Genomic DNA, 23,115 nt, shown 5'->3' with positions numbered 1-23,115 from the left:
CCCTGGTAGCGGAGCAAAACTGAACGAAAAGGTAGGTGACCTGACGGCCTACAATTAAAAAAGGCTTCAAAGGCTGCCAAAATTCTCTCTACTCATTTTACGGTACGTAATACAGTGCCATTATAGATTGAACGTGACAATGCGTGAGTGTGTAGTGCAGCGCATGCGTTGAATATTTTAATGTTATTACCGCCGTTGACGCGATAAATTTGACAGCCCCACTTTAAACCAAAACTAAAGACTCTGGATGAGTGTAAGACATTTTGTCTGTAACGTTAAATACAATTAGAAAATGATTTAATAAAAAAAAAAAATATATATATATATATATATATATATATATATTAAAAAAGGCATGTCCGATATTTTTTTGCCGATTCCGATACTTTGAAAATGACGTGATCGGACCCGATCGATCGGCATCCTGATCTTTAGTCATAAGCGTTCAGTAATGCCCATGATAGTGTCATGTCACAATTAAGACGGTCTTGTGACGTCGCTGTCAAATAAAGTGTTACCGATTAACCCAAATAAATCAACAAAAAGCCCCCAATGGACTATAAGCTGCATGATTCAATTCAAATGAAGGAAAAAAGTAGCGGCTTATAGTCCGTAAATTACGGTACAAGAGCTCTAAAAATAGAGATATTAAAAGTCGGTCGGTTGTGAACAAATATATTTAATAATACAAAGGTCAAAATATAACAATGCACAACTAATAAAGACGCCTTCCCTGAAACCATTTAGACAAAAGTTTGAAAAGTAAAAAAACATTTAAGGGCAGAGTCAAAATATTTCAAATAATAATACAAAATATTTCAAAGCACCTTTCAAGACATAGTCTGCAGGGGGAAAAAAATAGATTCTCCAAAATTTCAATCAACTTTTTCCAAACGAGGCTTAAGATAAACTGAACATGGATATTGACATGCTTTTTCCACGGTAAATGTATAGCAGAATACAGAATATTTTGTCACACATCGCAATTGAAAAGTGTTTCCTTAGTGTTTTCTTGTGTGCAACACTAAATTTCCTTTCTGAGCGAATCTTTCACTGCCAAGTGAGCAGACAAAATGCTTCTAACCAGTGTGTATACGCGCGTGTTTTTTCAAAAGCCTCTTAAAATAAAATCTTTTATTGCAAAATGAGCATGCGAAAGGCTTCTCTCCAGCGTGTGTTCTTTTGTGATTGTTTAAACTTCCCTTCTTTGTGAATCTTATACCACAAATTGTGCAGAGAAAAGGTTTTTCTTCAGTGTGGGTATTCATGTGTGTTGTTAACAGTTGTTTCCGAATAAAACTTTTGCCACAAACAGTGCAGGGAAAAAGTTTTTCCCCGGTGTGAATACGTGTATGTATGGTTAACTGTTGCTTACGACCAAATCGTTTTTCACAATAAGAGCAGGCGAAAGACTTCTCTCCAGTGTGTGTTCTTATGTGTCGGTTTAAATTTCCATTTTGGGTGAAACTTTTACCACAACGCGTGCAGAGAAAAGGCTTATCCCCGGTGTGTGTACGTGTGTGTGTTGTTAACTTATACTTCCGACGAAATCTTTTATAGCAAAATGAGCAGGCGAAAGGTTTTGCACCCACGCGCTGTTTGGTCTTTCTTTTCGATGATGACTTATTTAAGTATTTCGAAGCATTTTGGTCAGCGTCCTCGATATCAGTGTCAGTGTCAGAAGAGTGTGATGTTACTTCGTCGCTGTCCGAGAGGCCGTCCGGTTGAGATTGTCCCTCACCTTTTGTTGTCAGGTGTTGATATGAGCTGTCGCTCAAAGGGTTCGCTGCTCCGCTCTCATCGCTTGGAGCTTCATCCTCTACAATTTTTACACTGACGGTTATTGGAAAATTGGTAATTTCCTCTTTCTGTTCTTCTTTAATGTAGGAGGTCTCTGGCTCCGCCTCCTGTTTGATGTACACCATCTCGAACTCCTCTTCCTGTTTAATGTGGGGGGGATCGTGATTCATAGAGTGAAGACTTTCTTCAGCGACATCTGCGGGACACAGGATGAAAAAAATGAATAAATCACATGATTTGCCAGTGTTCACACCCAATTGTGTGCGGTCCAATCATCCTTATGTTGTGAATTTACATCAGTTTATCACATTTAGACGTCAAATCAATTTGAAGTGGTAGCCAAACAGGCCTACATTTTTTTCCTCTTTCAGTGTTATTTTTGGCAGCCATTTTAATTTCAGTCTCAGTCTTAGTCTTTTGGACGAAAATACTTATTAGTCTTAGTCATTTCAAAATGTGTTCGTCTTCAGCTAGTCTTGGTCGACAATTCTCAAAATGTTTTCGTCTATACACTTCATAAGTTTTAGTCTATGAAAAAATAAAAGTTTCCAACAATTTCAAATGAACATTGACAGACGAGGACATCATTGTGGTCTAGAGCTTAAACGAATACTCGAGAAACTCGAGTTTAAAAATTGATCCGAGTATTTTATTCACCTCGAGGAGTCGTTTAATTTTGCCAGCTCCATGCATCACGTTTTGCCCCGACTACTTTTAGTGCGGGACAACGAGCTGATGTCACGTGCGTAGCGGAAGAAGCGATTTAAAAAAATGCCTTACTGCAGCCGACAGCCGCTACAAACTACACCGACCTTGCTAAAAACTAGCCCGCATGATGCTACGGTGGTAGCAGGTACCGTCTGATGAGTCTCTTAGATATAACATGTATGTTGAACTAGATGCTAAATGACAGACTGGGCGGCGTTAGTAAACAGCCGCCATCTTAAAGCAGTAGACTTCTCAGCGCTAATAAATAAGATTAACCTTACTGTCACTCGCTCACGTAACGTTAGCCCTGCGGGGGGCTAGGTAGCTATTAATTATGACCACTGTCGATGCGTGGCTAACGTGTCTTACATCGAGGCTTTATTTAATCTGTGAAAACATAGCGGTGTAGAGTGAGGGTGTAAAAAAAACAACTTAATAATGCTATCTGTCAGTTTTAGCTCAGTAGTCATTGCTGGATAAAACTCCAAGTAGCACTGGTCCCTAATATGCTCCAATACAGCAGGCATCATACTGTAACATTGACAAAGAGTCATCCGCTTCGTTAGGTTGCAATTATTTATTTTTTGGGAACTTGTGGAACTACACAACTGCTGTCTGCCACAGCCGATGCACACGCACCTGCCTGAATGACAACAACAACAGGAAGGCACGTCTCTTGCTCGCCTATCAGGACTTAAAACTTAACTAGAACTTAAAAATTTCTTGACACAAACGGAAATTCAATTGAAACACGTGGGAAAAACACCTAACTTTTGAGTGATGTGTGTTATCAAGCGTAATGGCATTTTTAGGTAAGAAATATATATATATATATATACATATATATGTATATAAATATATATATATTTTTAATAAGATATAAGTTTTTTGAGTGAAAGCAGTGAATTAGTCTTTTTCTAGTCACATCTGTGATGCAATTGTTAGCTGTCTTCAACAATGTACATCGAAAATAAAAACACTGATTGACTAAAAATGGTTAAACATTAGATGAAATGTCGTTTTCTCATGTATATTTATAATTGCTCTTTACCTAAAAAAATAATTGTTTTATCGAATTACTCGATTAATCGATAGAATTTTCAGTTGATTACTCGATTACTAAAACTCGATAGCTGCAGCCCTATTGTGGTCTAGATTAGGGGTTTGACAAAATATCGAAATGGTGATATATCGTGATACTTTGTAAGGTTATCGATATGCTCCTGCCAAGAATCGAGATATCGTTTTAAAAAGGTGTCAATGGCTATTTGCGGGCCATGAAATTGAGTCTTTCTCCAAGGAATGCTTTAACAGTTTTAGGTCTGTGGCATGATACATTGTCATCTTGGAAAATGACAAACATATTTTCAACTGAAGGGATAAGAAAGCTGTCCAAAATTTCAATGTAAACTTGTGCATTTATTGAAGATTTAAGCACAGCCATCCCCCCCAGTGCCTTTGCCTGACATGCAACCCCATATCATGAAGGACTGAGGGAATTTTGATGTCTTCTTCAGGCAGTCATCTTTGTAAATCTCACTGGAGCGGCACCAAACAAAAGTTCCAGCATCATCACCTTGTCAAGAGTCAGGAATCTACATTGGACAAGGTGTCAAGAGTCAAGAATCTGCATTGGACAAGGTGATGATGCTGGAACTTTTCGTTGGCGCTGTTCCAGTGAGACATTAAATGGCCCAAAATTACCTAATTGCCTGGCATTGACTGCCACTGACAGGACACCACTGTCAGTCGTTCACAAGACGAGCAGCAAAGGCTAAATGAGAGCAGGAAATACAGTACCTGATAAGACGAGTTGGGAAAAACTGGTGATGTACTCGCGGCAAGTGCGTCTCATTGACAATGGAGCTAGAAAGTGTATGCTGTTGAGAACACCGGTTTATGTTCCTCAAGGTAAGCTATTGCGTTTTCAAACTTATCCCAGTATAATTATGTAGATTTTTAGCATCCAGAGCTGTCGTCTGCTAACCGTCCTCATTAAATTTGTCATCTGACGGGAACAAATCCTGGAATCGAGTGTAATCCATGTCTTGTACATTTTAATGCATGGTAGGAAATTGCATCCAAAAGTGGCACATCAGGGCATTTTACTTCGCGAGTTTAGGCAGCAATACGCAATTGTTGTCTACGCTACACATTTGGAAAGATCCCTTTTACGTCATCACTGCGAGCCCGCGAAACATGGTGCCAACTATCGGTCAAAATGTGTTCTAAATACAGTGATACCTCAGCTCACGAACATAATTGGTTCCCAGAAAGTGTGTGTTAGGCGAAAAGTTTGTCTTCCGAACATTTATTTACCATAAGAAACCATTAAAATGAGAATAATCCGTTCCCAGGTCCCCATAAAACAAAATTTTCTACTAAATAAGCCTTAAAACTACACAAAAATATACCTTATTTTCTTTAATGTCTTCTTAGGCTTAACACTAGCCTGTGGTGGGGTCTTTTTCGGTCCCATAATAGCAAAAGTACACTCAATATGGTCCAAAATGTCTATCAAACACAAACCACGTCCGCACTCAACGAAAGGGAGGGGACGAACTGGGACGCCGTGAGCGTGCGTCAGCTTCTCGTGGCGCTGTTCCACCGCGTGGTTTGGTTCGTCCGCCGAAAATTAGTTCGTCAGCAGAGACTATATGCTCGCGAATTTAATGTTCTTGAGGCGAAAAGTTCGTGAGCTTAAGCGTTCGTGAGCTAAGGTATCACTGTATTATAAAATATTGCCATTGATTTAACATTTTATGTGTTTCTAACAATATATTTTAGTACAAGAGAACAATTGTGGTTTATTAGAGCCTACATGTATTTAAGGTAGAAGATCACTTTAAGAGCATTGTCAAAAAGCGTTAGCATTTTATAGCATTTAAGCTAGCGAACTTTTGCTATGTAAGTTAGCCAATTGTTTTTTTTTTTATATATGCGTGAGGCTCAGCTCAGGTATTTTAATTTTTTACGTTCCTTATCCGATTACTCAATTATTTGAACTAAATAGTTCATCGATTAATCGACTACTAAAATAATCCATAGCTGCAGCCCTATTTCGAATGAACGAACATTCCCAGTCGAAATGGATTGGCCGTCGAGCACTGTCAATGGCAGCCTTAGAGTTATCTGAGACACTATTATTGTGGAAGATTTTGGTAGCAACTTGTTGGTCCCTTTTTTTTTTTTTTTTTTTTTAAACATTGCCACCTTTTAAAAACGATATCTCGATTCTTGGCAGGAGCATATCGATAACCTTTTGGGATACAAAGTATCACAATATATCACCATTTCGATATTTTGTCACACCCCTATAAAAGAGTGTGATGTTACGTTGTCGCTGTCCGAAAGCGGCGCTAAGAGGCGGTCCAGTTGCGATCATCCCTCACCTTTTGTTGTAAGGTGTTGAAATGAGCTGTCGCTCCAAGGTTGCGCTGCTCCGCTCGGACCGTCATCCTCTTCAATTTTCACATTGAAAGTCATTGGAAAATTGGTAATTTCTTCTTCCTGTTCTTCTTCTTTAATGTAGGGGGTTTCTGGTTCCGCCTCCTGTTTGACGTACACCATCTCATAACCCTCCTCCTGTTGAAGTTGGGGGTAATCATGCTCCAGAAGGTGAAGATTTTGTTCAGTGACGTCTGAAGGACACAGGATGAAAAAAAAAAAAAAAAATCACATTATTTGCTGGAGTCGAAGTCTTACATTAGTTTGTCACTTGTTGCTGTCCATCCATTTGAAGTGGGAGGGGGGCAGAAATGCCTAATTGTGTCTTGGTTAGCAGGCTAAGTTGAACAAAGCTAAATGAGCCTAGTGCGCTACAACAACTTCCACTAACCTTTGCAGTGGGGCAAATAAGAATTTAGTCAACTACTAATTGTGCAAGTTCTCCCACTTGAAAATTTTAGAGAGGCCTGTAATTGTCAACATGGGTAAACATTAACGATGAAAGACAGAATGTGGGGAAAAAAAACAGAAAATCACAATGTTTGATTTTAAAAAAAAATGTATTTGCAAATCAATGTGGAAAAGAATTATTTGGTCAATACCAAAAGTTAATCTCAATACTTTGTTATCTGCCCTTTGTTGGCAATAGCGGAGGCCAAACGTTTTCAGATCTCCGCTAGAGCAGTGATGTTTTGGGGCTGTCGTTGGGCAACGCGGACTTTCAACTCCCTCCACAGATTTTCTATGGGGTTGAGATCTGGAGACTGGCTAGGCCAATTTAGGATAGGCCTGAACGATATTGGAAAAAACTATTGTTGCGATTTTTGGGGGGGTTTGCGATATATTGCGATATTATATTGCGATATTTAAAAAAAATTATAAATATTTTTTGAAAGAACTTTTCACTAGGTGACTTGAATAGCTGTTTGGAAAGACTTTTGATGACTCACCATCACCACAGTGTACAGTAATCCCTCGTTTTTCGTGGTTAATGAGGACCAGAACCCGCCGCGATAAGTGAAAAACCGCGAAGTAGCACACCCTCCCACACCCCAATTTATTTATTTCTTTTGTGTGTGTGTGTGTGTGTGTTTTTGTGCTCAATGTATTTATTCAGATTTTGCATTGGAAAGAGATACATATAAGACATGTTTTTTTCTCACTTCCCCCCCAAGGTGCTTTAAAAAAATGTATATAAATAAATGGTTTTTAAGCACTTCAAATGTCATAATTATGATCAGTTTTAAACATAACTGTCCAACCAAATCATTTTTGAACAAGAATAAAGTACTGTAGTAGATAAATGCTTGGCTTTATTAAAGGCTTCTGTTTATCTACCTTAGCTGTGACCGTTAGAGTGACATGTAGAAATTTCAAACTCCTCATGATCACTTCTGGCATTTATATGTCTCCAACGTCTCCACACACACACACATTCATTCCTGTGCGGCTTCCTTGCAGAAACTGTTTAACAAGCTAAACGATGATTGACAGATGCCCGTGTGAAGTCTGCTTCTTTGGCCAGATCAGAGCCATGTTAACTTTAATAAGCAAGTGCCGCAGTGACTGAGAGGAACAAAGGCCTGGGAGAGGGAGGGTGTGAGGCTGTGCGCAGATCAGAAAGCAAGGCGTATGTGGATTAATAAAAACAAAAACTATCGCACGTGCTTTGGATGGGACTACCGCGCACGCGATGGCGATGTTTAAATGAAATATCGTTCAGGCTTACTCTAGGACCTTGAAATGCTTCTTACGAAGCCACTCCAATGTTGCCCTGGCTGTGTGTTTGGGATCATTGTCATGCTGAAATACCCAGCCAGGTCTCATCTTCAATGCCCTTGCTGATAGAAGGAGATTTTCACTCAAAATCTCTCGATACACGGCCCCATTCATTCTTTCCTTTACACAGATCAGTCGTCCGGGACCCTCTGCAGGAAAACAGCCCCAAAGCATGATGTTTCCACCCCCATGCTTCACAGTGGGTATGGTGCAATTCAATATTCTTTCTCCTCCAAACAGATGGACCTGTGTTTCTACCAAAAAGTTCTATTTTGGTTTCATCTGACCATAACACATTCTCCCAGACCTCTTCTGGATCCTTCAAATGCTCTCTAGTGAACCGCAGACGGGCCTGGACGTGTACTTTCTTCAGCAGGGAGACACGTCTGGCAGTGAAGGATTTGAGTCCCTGGCGGCGCATTGTGTTACTGATAGTAGCCTTTGTTACTGTGGTCCCAGCTCTCTGTAGGTCATTCACTAGGTCCCCCCGTGTGGTTCTGGAATTTTTGCTCACTGTTCTTGTTATCAATTTGACGCCACGGGGTGAGGAGGGAGTTGAAAGTCCGTGTTGCCCAACGACAGCACCAAAACACGACTGCTCTAGAGGAGATCTGCATGGAGGAATGGGCCAAAATACTAGCAACAGTGTGTGAAAAGCTTGTGAAGAGTTACAGAAAACGTTTGGCCTCCATTATTGCCAACAAAGGGTACATAACAAATTATTAAGATGAACTTTTGGTATTGCCCAAATACTTATTTTCCACCATGATTTGAAAATAAATTCTTTAAAAATCAAACAATGTCATTTTCAGTGTTTTTCCCCACATTCTGTCTCTCATGGTTGAGGTTTACACATGTTGAAAATTACAGGCCTCTCTAATATTTTCAAGTGGGAGAACTTGCACAATTAGTGGTTGACTAAATACTTATTTGCCCCACTGTAAGTTGGGATGTTTTAGCCCACCAAATGTTTACTTCATTACTTATCTGATGAGATTGTTTTGAACTGGCGCGGTTGAGTTAGAAGAATACACGAAAGAACTGCAATGTCGGCCATGCGCCCCGTCAATACATTATGAAGTCTATGACTTTATGACCAATGATTAGATGATGGTACTGTAAATACGATTCTTGTGCCAGTGCATTTGGACGACTTTGGTCACCCAGCTGCTATTATATAAAATACCTCATTAGAACTAATAGCAGAGGGTCATGCAATGCCAACTTGAAGGTCTTTGATTGTGGGGGAAAAGCTGTGATAGCATGCAAACGCTGCCAAAAACAAATGCCTGTGAAAAACCTACAGTTGTTTTCCAAATCATAGGCTGAGAATGATGGTGCAGGATCTGTTTGTGTTGCGCAGTTCTTTGTTGGCATTGTGGAAAAGTAGTTGTGGTCTTCCAGATCTGGCCACTGGGTGCCGGCATCACGCATCTGCGGAGGAATATTATCCAGGTTATTGAGAGGGTAGTTACGCGCTACATTTACAGGGCTTCTACAGGTATCAGCAAATCTCGTTTAATGCTTTTTAATGCCAGTTTACACTAAATTGATGCCTATTACTTTTATTAGATTTTTATATTTTATACAATTATTATTAATGCCCAACTGCAGATAGTTTCACACACACAAATTGTAAGTAGAGTTGTCCGATAATGACCTGTAACCGATATCCCGATATTTACAACAACAACAAAAAAAACAATATCAAACTGGTACCGATATATGCAGTTGTGGACTTATTGTTTTGTGTTGCCCCATTTTAATAATGATAAATGTAACAACTTCATGATTTTCCCAATAAACATTCTTTGAAAAATAAGGGAACAACTTCAACTAAAGTCATTGGAAAAAGTGCCTAAATTGCATCACAATATCTATTGTTGAAATCAAAAGACAGGTAGTCCTCGGGTTACGACCGAATTTCTACGTAAGTCGTATATAACCCATTAAAAATTTAAACCAACCATCCAAAAAGTTCAAAAGTAATGTATTTTGTGTAATGGCTGAGGATACACTGCCCTCTGGTGGCAGCGTTGGGTCTGGCTGACCTGTCATTCAATAATGCTTCCATACTGGAGCAGTCAGACGTCTCACATTGGTAAAGGAGAGCTGCGCTCTGATTTGGCCCACATAAGGCTAAAAGTTGCTACAGCTAATGCCAGTCCTTCTAAAAAAATTAGCATATTGTGATAAAGTTTATTATTTTCCGTAATGATACTGATAAACATTAGACGTTCATATATTTTAGATTCATTACACACAACTGAAGTAGTTCAAGGCTTTTATTGTTTTAATATTGATGATTTTGGCAAAAAAGTCAAGAAAAAACAAAAATCCCTATCTCAAAAAACAGCATATCATGAATAGGTACTCTATAGAAGCTACTAACCTAATCACCTGAATCAACGAATTAACTCAAAACCCCTGCGAAAGATTCCTGAGTCTTTTAAAAACTCCCAGCCTGGTTCATTACTCAAAACCGCAATCATGGGCAAGACTGCCGACCTGACTGCTGTCCAGAAGACCATCATTGACACCCTCAGGCAAAAACCTAAGACACAGAAAGAAATTTCTGAGCGAAAAGGCTGTTCCCAGAGTGCTGTATCAAGGCATCTCAGTAGGAAGTCTGTGGGAAGGAAAAAGTGTCGCAGGAAACGCTGAACAACAAGAAGAGGTGGCTGCACCCTGAGAAAGATTTTGGAGAAGGGCCTGGGGGACCTGCAGAAACCTGGAAATGGGCTACAGGTGCCGCATTCCCTAAGTCAAGTCACTTTTGAACCTGAAACAGCGGCAGAAGCACCTGACCTAGGCTACAGAGAAGCAGCACTGGACTGTTGTTCAGTGGTCCAAAGTACTTTTTTCAGATGAAAGCAAATTTTGCATGTCATTCGGAAATCGAGGTGCCAGAGTTTGGAGGAAGACTGGGGAGAAGGAAATGCCAAAATGCCTGAAGTCCAGTGTCAAGTACCCCCAGTCAGTGATGGTCTGGGGTGCCATGTCAACTGCTGGTGTTGGTCTACTGCCTTTTTTATCAAGGGCAGGGTCAATGCCGCTAGCTATCAGGAGATTTTGGAGCACTTCATGACTCCATCTGCTGAAAAGCTTTATGGAGATGAAGATTTCATTTTTCAGCATGACCTGGCACCTGCTCACAGTGCCAAAACCGCTGGTAAATGGTTTATTGACCATGGCATTACTGTGCTCAATCGGCCTGCCAACTCTCCTAACCTGAACCCCATAGAGAATCTGTGGGATATTGCAAAGAGGTAGTTGAGAGACACCAGACCCAACACTGTGGATGAGCTTAAGGCCGTTATCGAAGCATCCTGGGCCTCCATAACACCTCAGCAGTGCCACCGGCTGATTGCCTCCATGCCACGTCGCATTCAACCAGCTATTTCTGCAAAAGGATTCCCGACCAAGTATTGAGTGCATAGCTGATATAATTAATTGAAGGTTGACTTTTTTTTTGTATTGAAAAACACTTTTTTCTATTGGTCGGATGAAATATGCTAATTTTTTGAGATAGGGATTTTTGTTTTTTTAAAAACTTTTTTCCCAAAATCATCAATATTTACTGGTGCACGATAATTATTGGTCCGATAATTATCAGTCCGATAATAGGAATTATGACATCATCCCAATAAATCCAATAACATTATTAATAGGACCGATAATATGTACTGTGCTGGCTTTACAGTTTACACACTAGTATGGTAAATCATTTGACCATTTGTGGGGCATTGCTGCCACCTGCTGGTCAGAATATTTCGCTGCATCTATTTTTTGTTACAGTAGGTTGGTTCAGTCACTTACACATTGCGGTGCCTAGCGGTAGCATTGATAATCGTGAATGCTTTCTGTTACGTTTCTGCCTTGGAAATATATGTCTGTGTTTTATGTTTACTATAACATATGGATGTGCAATATATGTTTACTTCTGTGGTGAAGGGGTCATATGTACAGAACTTCATAAGTTGTTGCGTTATAGAAGCCAGCCAATGCTTTAGTAGCTCAAGTTAGTGTGCTATGCTATACAAATAATAGCTGTGTATATAAGTGTATTGTGCAGTTTGTTATATATTGAGTATTGAATATGTGTATTTTTCTTTTGTTCTTTCGCAATATTAAGACGAGTGTCCTCCCATAAAAGCAAGAAAAGACCAAGCCTTGTGGTTTATGGAAGTGCATTCATTCTTATCTGGCTGTCGGGCAGTGTAGACGTGAAACGCGCTGTTTTGTTCATGTCATTATGAAAAATCTGGTGAGATCAAAGGCAAATCTATGTTGAATCCACCACTATTTTTTTTTACCTCCAGGTGTTCAAAAACTCAGGTTATACATTTTAAAAAAGTATATTTTTATTATCGGTTATCAATATCGGTATCGGCTTTGAGGAGCAGGAAGTTATCGGTATCGGTTTCAAAAAATGGATATCGTGCACCACTATCTATATTAAAACACTAAAAGGCTTGAACTACTTCAGTTGTGTGTAATGAATCTAAAGTATATGAAAGTCTAATGTTTGTCAGTACATTACTGAAAATAATGAACTTTATCACAATATGCAATTTTTTTTTTAGAAGGACTAGTATGGGTTTGTGTATGCATTTATAATTAGGTTTACAGCTACAGTTCGTGGAGTTCTGTGTCAGCGATTTGCTATGACAACTGTTAATACGTTAGCATTTACGCGAGGGGTCGGTAACCCAAAATTTTGAAAGAGCCATAATGCACCAAAAAAACAAAACCGATGAAGACTGTATGGCACTTTACACGGGCAGTCTTCATGCAGCATAGCTTGTGTTTTTCACACACTTTTTCTTTCCCATTGTTGGAGTTTCACGCTGTTGTTTTAACAGTTCATTAAGGCACAAGTATGTCCACTCGACATCTTGAAAATATACGATTGCTGACAAAAGAAAACAGGTCCGATTCCGTTGACGAACTCCGTTAACAGTAGAGGCGTGCGAAATTTCCGATTCTTAAATTATTCGCGATTCGGCCGTGGGAGATTCGCGAACGATTCACAAACATCCAAATTCCGATTATTAAATTATACCAGGTAAAGCGGAAGTAAAACACAGTCAGCGCGTTCTTTGGGACGCAATGAGGAACGGACCGAGAGTAAATATCATGTTCAACTCATGCCGCTAGATAAAAAAAACAATCATACCTGACTGCGGCCGAAAGTCGTTACAAACAACGCCCAGTTGCTAGTTGCTACAAACATACGGCTACAGTAGATATCATATACACTCACCGGCCACTTTATTAGGTACACCTGTCCAACTGCTCTTTAACACTTAATTTCTAATCAGCCAATCACATGGCGGCAACTCAGTGCATTTAGGCATGTAGACATGGTTTAAGACAAACTCCTGCAGTTCAAACCGAGCATCAGTATGGGAAAGAAAGGTGATTTGAGTGAATTTGAACGTGGCATGATTGTTGGTGCCAGAAGGGCTGGTCTGAGTATTTCAGAAACTGCTGATCTACTGGGATTTTCACGCACGACCATCTCCAGGGTTTACAGAGAATGGTCCAAAAAAAGAGAAAATATCCAGTGAGCGGCAGTTCTGTGGGCGGAAATGCCTTGTTGTGCCAGAGGAGAATGGCCAGACTGGTTCGAGCTGATAGAAAGGCAGCAGTGACTCAAATAACCACCCGTTACAACCAAGGTACGCAGAAGAGCATCTCTGAACGCACAGTACGTCGAACTTTGAGGCAGATGGGCTACAGCAGCAAAAGACCACGCCGGGTGCCACTCATTTCAGCTAAGAACAGGAAACTGAGGCTACAATTTGCACAAGCTCATCGAAATTGGACAATAGAAGATTGGAAAAATGTTGCCTGGTCTGATGAGTCTCGATTTCTGCTGCGACATTCGGATGGTAGGGTCAGAATTTGGCGTCAAAAACATGAAAGCATGGATCCATCCTGCCTTGTATCAACGGTTCAGGCTGGTGGTGGTGGTGTAATGGTGTGGGGAATATTTTCTTGGCACTCTTTGGGCCCCTTGGTACCAATTGAGCATCGTTGGAACGCCACAGCCTACCTAAGTATTGTTGCTGACCATGTCCATTCCATTATGACAACAACATACCCAACTTCTGATGGCTACTTTCAGCAGGATAATGCGCCATGTCATAAAGCTGGAATCATCTCAGACTGGTTTCTTGAACGCGACAATGAGTTCACTGTACTCAAATGGCCTCCACAGTCACCAGATCTCAATCCAATAGAGCATCTTTAGGATGAGGTGGAAGGGGAGATTCACATCATGGATGTGCAGCCTACAAATCTGCACCAACTGTGTGATGCCATCATGTCAATATGGACCAAACTCTCTGAAGAATGCTTCCAACACCTTGTTGAATCTATGCCACAAAGAATTGAGGCAGTTCTGGAGGCAAAAGGGGGTCCAACCTGTTACTAGCATGGTGTACCTAATAAAGTGGCCGGTGAGTGTATATGTAGAACTCGATGCAAAATGACAGACAACGGCGGTGTCAGAACATGTATTATGCGAAATGACAGACTAGTAAACAGCTGCCATCTTAAAGCAGTAGATTTCTCTAGAAGGCTCTGTTGTAGCGAACCTAATTAACTTTTTATCTAAAATACTCCTAAATCGGCAAAATCTTGTCTTGAATCTATCTTTAAATGATGAAACAGTTTTAAAACTTTGACGTGTCAAAAGTAGAAGGGAAATTATGGAATAACGGGAGCAATTTTAACAACTGTTAACGGTTGATTCACAACATTAAATTAATTGAATGTAGTTTAAAGCTGCTGATACAGAATGGGGACTGGAGTATTTTATTTACTGTTATTTTTGTATATTTGTTTAACGTTATATGTTAACTTGATACTGAAATAGTAGTTTGGTTTAGCTTGAGAGGATTTTTGAACAATTTTAGAACTAATGTACAAAACAAAGGGAGGGGGGTGCATCAATAATCATTTTATAATCAAATCGGAGCCTCTGAATCGTAATCGTAATCGAATAGTTAGGTGCCCAAAGATTCCCAGCTCTAGTTAACAGTCACGTTAGCTGCTGCGTACGACTATAACTCAACAATGGCGGACGGGGAACTTCCGGTTGAAAGTTTTTTTTTTAAACTGACACATTTATATAATTTTACAAACAAAAACGGGCTTACACATTTGCAGCATTCCAACAAGAAAACCACATATAACACTCTCCATCATAATATACAAATTCCTACTTGTTTGCCAAGTTTGCCAGCATCAGGTGTCCCCTCCTCATTCTGTTGGTGATTGCTCATTTCACCAGGCTCAGATGGTCCCTCCTTGGTCTGCAGCTCTTCAATGTTTGCATCCTGCTGGACCACCATCTCTGGTTCCTGCAGTGTCTCTGTCCGTAGCAGCTTACGCCAACTTCCTCTTGCGGAGCGTGCAGTGTTTGTCGGTGTAACAGATGTCTGTCCCAGATGTAGGGATGGTGCCCAGTCTGGGTCATTCTCCATCATTTCATAAGCTGGTTCACCTGCAATCACGTTAGGTTTTATTTAGAAAGCTAGGTAAGATTGGATGTTTCCATGGCATTTCACAATCGTAACCACTTAATCAGACATGCTACCATCCCATCAGATCTCTCAGTTCACAAGAGGAAATCTCACGCATTGATAAATATTTCTGAGCATTTTTGCTGTTTACCTTTATCTTTCAAATCATTCACTCTCTAATGTTTTTATAAACGATGACTGAATAAATTAAACACTGATTTACAAGGGCGTAGGTTTGGTCTCATTATTGGTAGGGACGATATAACAGTATAACTTGCATGAACACTTTTTGCTAGGATCAGGAGTCTCAGGACATTAATGCGACCAAACAGATTGGGTGAAGGGGTCAGGGATACATTTCCCACGAATATGAATCTAATTAATCGATCGGCTAAATGATCAATGCAAAATGAATCTGTATTGACTTTCACACTGCAAATTTATAACGTCTTAGTCTGATAATTTTTCTTAAATTTGTTGAATAATTTCCTCCATCTTGTTTTGAGTGTTAAAGACTAGATAACAGATTAGTGGGAAAGATTATTCCATTTACTTTAAGCAAATATTACCATTTGTTCTTATTAGGACTGTCAAAATGATCGCGTTAATGGGCAGTAAATATTTTTTAAAATTAATCACGTTAAAATATTTGACGCAATTAACGCACATGCCCCGCTCAAACATTAAAATGACAGCACAGTGAAATGTGTATTTGTGTTTTTCGGAGTTTTGTCGCCTTCTACTGGCGCTTGGATGCGACTGATTTTATAGGCTTGGATGCGACTGATTTTATAGGCTTCAGCACCCATGAGCATTGTGTCAGTAATTATTGTCATCAACAATGGCGGGCTACTAGTTTATTTTTTGACTGAAAATTTTACAAATTTTATTAAAACGAAAACATGAAGAAGGGTTTTAATTAGGGCAGTCAAACGATTAAAAATTTTAATTGAGTTAATTACAGCTTAAAAATTAATTAATCGTGATTAATCGCAATTAATCGCAATTCAAAACATCTATAAAATATGCCATATTTTTCTGTAAATTAATGTTGGAATGGAAAGATAAGACACAAGATGGATATATACATTCAACATACGGTACATAAGGACTATTTGTTTATTATAACAATAAATCAACAAGATGGCATTAACATTATTAACACTGTTAAAGCGATCCATGGATAGAAAGACTTGTAGTTCTTAAAAGAAAAATGTTAGTACAAGTTAGAGAAATTTTATATTAAAACCCCTCTTAATGTTTTCGTTTTAAAAAAATTTGTAAAATTTTCAATCAAAAAATAAACTAGTAGCCCACCATTGTTGATGTCAATTACTACTTACACAATGCTCATAGATGCTGAAGCCTATAAAATTAGTCGCACCCAAGCGCCAGCAGAAGGCGGAAAAACTCCATAAAACACAAGAAGTGAGCGTTTCACTGTGTACTGTCATTTAAATCTCTCTGAGCGGGGCATCTGCGTTAATTGCGTCAAATATTTTAACGTGATTAATTTTAAAAATTAATTAACGCCCGTTAACGCGATAATTTTGACAGCCCTAGTTTTAATATAAAATTTCTATAACTTGTACTAACATTTATCTTTTAAGAACTACAAGTCTTTCTATCATGGATCGCTTTAACAGAATGTTAATAATGGTAATGCCATCTTGTTGATTTAATGTTATAATAAACAAATACAGTACTTATGTACCGTATGTTGAACGTATATGTTCATCTTGTGTCTCATCTTTCCATTCCAACAATAATTTACAGAAAAATATGGCATATTTTATAGATGGTTTGAATTGCGATTAATTACGATTAATTAATTTTTAAGCTGTAATCACCTCGATTAAAAATTGTAAATTGTAAAAAATTGTAAAAATCGTTTGACACCCCAAGTTCTTATTAGACCCATACATCCAAAAGTTGGTCATTTTTCACCTAAAACAAGAAAAAAATGGTTTCAGATAATGTTTAGAACAATATTCTTGAATTCAGAACATTTCAGATTTTATTTTTCTTTTTTTGCTTAAAATAAGTGTTTAGATTATTTTCAGATAGCTATTTTTCTTATTTCAAGAAATCCAAGTGAGTAAAATTTACTCGCAGCACTAGCAGATAATTTAACTTATTTCTCGTAAAATTACACTGAAAACATAGGAATTTAACTAGTTTTAAGTATAGGTATTTTTTTGGAGTGCATATGTATTGGTTCAGGAGATACATCAGTCGATTCAAACCTTTGTTTTCAAAAACTACTTATTAAACATTTTGGAAACTTCCAGAATAAATGTGTGGATTTTATTAGCAAATTTAAATTGCAATATTTAAACATAAATTATATGCAATCATACACAAGAAATACAAACCATGTTAATCATCTCTTAATTATCCAGGAATGCAAAAAATAAGCATTGTCTTAAGACCACTCATTATTGTCTGTCTAAATAAATTAAATGTAACAACAAATTCTTAGGGAATATAAGAAAAAAATGGAGCCTTCCTTCAGATGAAACACTACTGCTTTTTTTTTTTTTGGGGGGGGGGGGGGGGTCCAGACATCAGCCAATCAAACGTTAGTTTGAGGGAAAAAATTGGACTGGCACATTCAGCAAGTGAAAGGAGGTCAATGTAAGTCCGAACATAAAGTAATTCACTTGATAATGGTAGGGTCAATTCAATCCTTACAATATACGGGAATATAATCTAAATTACTCATATAACTAAAGTATTATATAATGTAAATAAGGTAGCTTAAAAGTTGGTGGGGACAATTTGAACACCTTGAAAAGTTGGTAGTGTTTTGTCCCTACCGTCCCTGTGCAAACCTACGCCCTTGCTGGTTTATCACGAACGGATTAACCCATATCCACTGCCTTTCCTCTTTGCCTGTAGTTTACAAGTTAGGCTAGCTAGCTAAGGTTAGCCAATGAGAAAATAGCGACTTTAGAAAGCAAAAAACAGCATATTCAGTAACAATACTTAAACAATAAAGCTCTGACTTGCCTTTATGAAAATGCCGAGAGCAAACACGCAGGAAGGGAGACATGGTGTCGAAAGTAATGCCCTTCCGTCTCACCGCTGCGACCCAGGCCATCCGACGCCGCTTCGTTAGTTCCTCAACCTGCTGTCCATAACCTTTTTTCCAAGTGGGGAAACGAAAAAATCTTACGTCGTGGTCAACTTTACAGCCATTTTTGTCGTGTGATCTAGCACGGCAGCCTTTCACACAACACCAGTGTCCCATTTTATCAAAGACAATGATGAAAGCAAAGACGATTCTCACTATTCAGTTGTTTACAACAAGTGACCCTCCAAAATGGCGATTCTACCCACAATGCGCTGCAGCTGTTGCAAGCGTTACGTCACCTGACAAGACCGAGGCTGCGTTTCAATCGCGGTTTAAATAAGCCCTCGCTCACTTGCCCTGGCCACCGCCCCCTGGGGGAATCCCCGCCGCCATCTTAAGGGCCGTTCCAATTCCCAAAACAGCGAAGTGAACTTGGTGAGATGGACCCTCAGAGGGCTCAGTGATCGAGTGAAAAACGATGGTCACTCCGGAGCTCCCTGTATCCCACAATGCATTGCAGTGGTACACGGAAAATATGTCCATGCGGTGGTGATAATGAAGCTAAAATACCGTTGGCTGCTGTCTATTTACCACCAAAGAAGAAGAAAATGAATGGAGGAGCCAGAACGGTGTTAGAATGGGATACTGAACTGCCTTTGGAATTGTAAAATTTATTATTGTTGTTAATAAATAAAAATAAAAAAATTAGACTGTATGTGGCAGTTATGGCAGGACGTATGGAATAACAGGAGTGCCAAAATAAAATATTAAATAAATAAATAAACATAAAGACAAATAAATGAATAAAGACTAAAGTTACTTTTTTATTGACTTTCACTTTTGTCAGTAAAGAAAAGGAAAAAACAATGACAATTTTTGTCATTGATGTTTCTATTTCTATTTTGCTTTTAACGAAAGGAATAATCTGTCAATCAAATGGCGTTGGGAGGGATTTAACTTAAACTTCAAATAGGTTAAATGTATTTGTACAACAAATCTGTTTACAGATTGTAAGGTATAAATAAATAAATAATGAAATGCCCAAATAAAATCTGATACAAAACTTATAATTCTGATAATTCCCAGGTACATACGTATTGCCGTCAAGTGCGGAGTACTTCTCCGGCTTATTGACATGAGTCGCAGGATATTTTGTGTGATGTGGAATAATGGTGCCACCAGGGGGTGGCGAGGCCTGGCGACGGCTCCCCCCAATTAATTTGTTGGCTACCCCACTCGCCAGTAAAATGTCAGATTGTAGTAGCTGCGGAACTCCAAATTTTGACTGGACTATTATGGACTATGTACATTAACACAATATAATAGTATACAATAAACAATATAACACCATCAACAAAAGTATATCAGAAGGTGTGTCTTGAAGACTTTGACAATTTTCTACTGGCCTGTTTAATACTACAACATAGTAAAAACCTGAAATTATGGCTTTTATTTTCTGGTGTGCCACCCCAAGGCTTTAAGTGGCCCCGTTTGGCCACCCTTATGAAGAATTTCTGGAGGCTCTACTGATTTAAAATAGGCAGTATAGCCTTACTCCCACACCTTGTGGTTGTTCCATGATTTTCTTGCCTGTGAGTGAACGAGGGCAGGAGTGTTCCGTTTAGGTCTTTCGCTCCCCCTCCGCCCACTTTCCCTCCACCCTCCAAGTGGCCTCAGTGTGACGTCAGGGAAAGTGAGCGAGGGCAACTCAAACCGCGATTGGAACGCAGCCCGATTCATACACACACACCCACACACAACTACCAGATTTAACCTTAACCGTGGTATCAGACAAGGGTGCCCAATCAGCCCTTACCTCTTTTTGATCTGCTCTCAAATTCTTGCGTCACACGCCCATAGGAGTAACTTAAAAGGAATCAAAATAGCGGATAGGGTTATTCTTATCAGCCAACTGGCAGATGAAACAGCAATTTTTCTAAAGGATAGAAATCAAGTACAGCACCTGACGCTTTGCAATGCATAAACAGTTTTTCCGAAGCTTCCAGTTTGACATTGAACCTAAATACAGTGCCTTGCAAAAATATTCGGCCCCCTTGAATCTTGCAACCTTTCGCCACATTTCAGGCTTCAAACATAAAGATATGAAATTTAATTTTTTTGTCAAAAATCAACAACAAGTGGGACACAATCGTGAAGTGGAACAACATTTATTGGATAATTTAAACTTTTTTAACAAATAAAAAACTGAAAAGTGGGGCGTGCAATATTATTCGGCCCCTTTACTTTCAGTGCAGCAAACTCACTCCAGAAGTTCAGTGAGGATCTCTGAATGATCCAATGTTGTCCTAAATGACCGACGATGATAAATAGAATCCACCTGTGTGTAATCAAGTCTCCGTATAAATGCACCTGCTCTGTGATAGTCTCAGGGTTCTGTTTAAAGTGCAGAGAGCATTATGAAAACCAAGGAACACACCAGGCAGGTCCGAGATACTGTTGTGGAGAAGTTTAAAGCCGGATTTGGATACAAAAAGATTTCCCAAGCTTTAAACATCTCAAGGAGCACTGTGCAAGCCATCATATTGAAATGGAAGGAGCATCAGACCACTGCAAATCTACCAAGACCCGGCCGTCCTTCCAAACTTTCTTCTCAAACAAGGAGAAAACTGATCAGAGATGCAGCCAAGAGGCCCATGATCACTCTGGATGAACTGCAGAGATCTACAGCTGAGGTGGGAGAGTCTGTCCATAGGACAACAATCAGTCGTACACTGCACAAATCTGGCCCATTATGGAAGAGTGGCAAGAAGAAAGCCATTTCTCAAAGATATCCATAAAAAGTCTCGTTTAAAGTTTGCCACAAGCCACCTGGGAGACACACCAAACATGTGGAAGAAGGTGCTCTGGTCAGATGAAACCAAAATGGAATTTTTGGCCACAATGCAAAACGATATGTTTGGCGTAAAAGCAACACAGCTCATCGCCCTGAACACACCATCCCCACTGTCAAACATGGTGGTGGCAGCATCATGGTTTGGGCCTGCTTTTCTTCAGCAGGGACAGGGAAGATGGTTAAAATTGACGGGAAGATGGATGCAGCCAAATACGGGAACATTCTGGAAGAAAACCTGTTGGTATCTGCACAAGACCTGAGACTGGGACGGAGATTTATCTTCCAAAAGGACAATGATCCAAAACATAAAGCCAAATCTACAATGGAATGGTTCAAAAATAAACGTATCCAGGTGTTAGAATGGCCAAGTCAAAGTCCAGACCTGAATCCAACCGAGAATCTGTGGAAAGAGCTGAAGACTGCTGTTCACAAACACTCTCCATCCAACCTCACTGAGCTCGAGTTGTTTTGCAAGGAAGAATGGGCAAGAATGTCAGTCTCTCGATGTGCAAAAGCAAAAGGTGGCGCTACAAAGTATTCACGCAAGGGGGCCGAATAATATTGCACGCCTCACTTTTCAGTTTTTTATTTGTTAAAAAAGTTTAAATTATCCAATAAATTTAGTTCCACTTCACGATTGTGTGCCACTTGTTGTTGATTCTTGACAAAAAATTAAAATTTTATATCTTTATGTTTGAAGCCTGAAATGTGGCGAAAGGTTGCAAGGTTCAAGGGGGCCGAATACTTTTGCAAGGCACTGTAAATGTCAGTTTCTCCCAATTAAAGATTGCGACGCATTAAATGTTTTTGGCATTAGAGTTCTAAAAGAAGTGCATTATTTGGGTATCTTCATTTCAAAGGATTCTAAGCTAAGACTTTCCTCTAATTTTGTCCCGATCATTAAAAAACCCCAAACCAAATTAAACCAGTGGCTTCAAAGAAATGTATCTTTAAGGGGATGTGTCATACTCTCCAAGGCAGAAGGATTGTCCAGGCTAATTTATGCTTCTTATTCTCTTCATGTTGATTCCAAAACGTGTAAGGATGTTGACCGAATACTATTTGACTTCATTTGGAAGAACCGAACTGATGTGGGAAAATATTACATTATGCTTTTGTGATGTATGATCGCTTCTGTGACATAGATTGTAACTTTTTTTCACCTTGTTCCCATAGTTAGGAGACGCGCTTGAGAATCTCACGAGATAACTTGTTTTGTACCATAGTATTGTTTTACTACACGCCTGGGTCCCATAGAGATAACTTGTTTTACACCCATAATATTTACCATTTGTTGCATCTGTTGCAGCACAGCTCATCTGTCCCATGTGAAAAGCCCTTTTTCAAGGGGGCTGAACCAAAAGTAGCTTAAATGTTTGTGATTGGACGGGGCCGCACCGCTCGGGGGCGGAAGTTGGCCTCTCCGCCTCCGGGGGGCGCCTCCCTACAAAAACCAAACATTTCCGGGCGACCAGTGAAGTCCGCTGGTGGATTACGTACGGATCGCCTGGCCTTTGTCCTTTTTCCACTTTACTGGAGTGTTGTTGGCTTCCCACTCGTTTGTCACGGTAGGCGATTTTTATTTCTAAGGGACAACTAGTTGTGCTGTAACGTAACGCGGGGATTCTGAGATTGACAAACTCAAATCTAGCATCACACTACCATTTGTTTACTTGCTTTTGTGGGATTGTGCTAAATAAATCTCATTCATTCTGCATTTTCTAATTAATAAACATCATCTATTGAGCAAAAGTGTGTCTGTTACTGATTAACCGCAAACCTGCAAATTTCGGAAAACACGAACTCACTTTGTTAGAAAAAATGTACTTCTGAACACATGTGAACAGGGAGGTCTGAATGCCATTGATTTTCCTAGTCTGAACTGCACCTTTAAGGTTTACTGGGCCAAGCGTTTC

General features: G+C 39.4%; 1 protein-coding gene across 1 annotated transcript; it reads right to left on the bottom strand.

The window, feature by feature from the left end:
• Positions 1-663: 663 nt before the first annotated feature.
• On the bottom strand, positions 664-18,958 carry LOC130922673 (gastrula zinc finger protein 5-1-like). Its single transcript, XM_057847626.1, has 5 exons — positions 18,282-18,958; positions 14,970-15,250; positions 9,039-9,168; positions 5,901-6,149; positions 664-1,996 (listed from the first exon to the last, which is right to left on the bottom strand). The coding sequence occupies exons 1-5, from the start codon at positions 18,520-18,522 to the stop codon at positions 1,080-1,082; spliced, it is 1,818 nt and encodes a 605-aa protein (XP_057703609.1). The 5' UTR covers positions 18,523-18,958; the 3' UTR covers positions 664-1,079.
• Between the last annotated feature and the right edge of the window lie 4,157 nt (positions 18,959-23,115).

This window comes from Corythoichthys intestinalis, chromosome 1 (assembly GCF_030265065.1).
Source record: "Corythoichthys intestinalis isolate RoL2023-P3 chromosome 1, ASM3026506v1, whole genome shotgun sequence".
Taxonomy (NCBI): Eukaryota; Metazoa; Chordata; class Actinopteri; order Syngnathiformes; family Syngnathidae; genus Corythoichthys; species Corythoichthys intestinalis.
The sequence above is the reverse complement of the archived record's forward strand: the minus strand, read 5'-3'. Positions and strand labels throughout refer to the sequence as shown.

Coding starts and splice junctions, on each gene's coding strand:
- LOC130922673 (XM_057847626.1), bottom strand. CDS start 18,522: ATGGGACACTGGTGTTGTGTGAAAGGCTGCCGTGCTAGATCACACGAC. Junction 15,251..18,281: donor CTCTCGGCATTTTCATAAAG/GCAAGTCAGAGC, acceptor ACGTGATTGCAG/GTGAACCAGCTTATGAAATG. Junction 9,169..14,969: donor CTGGCAAACTTGGCAAACAA/GTAGGAATTTGT, acceptor ATTCCTCCGCAG/ATGCGTGATGCCGGCACCCA.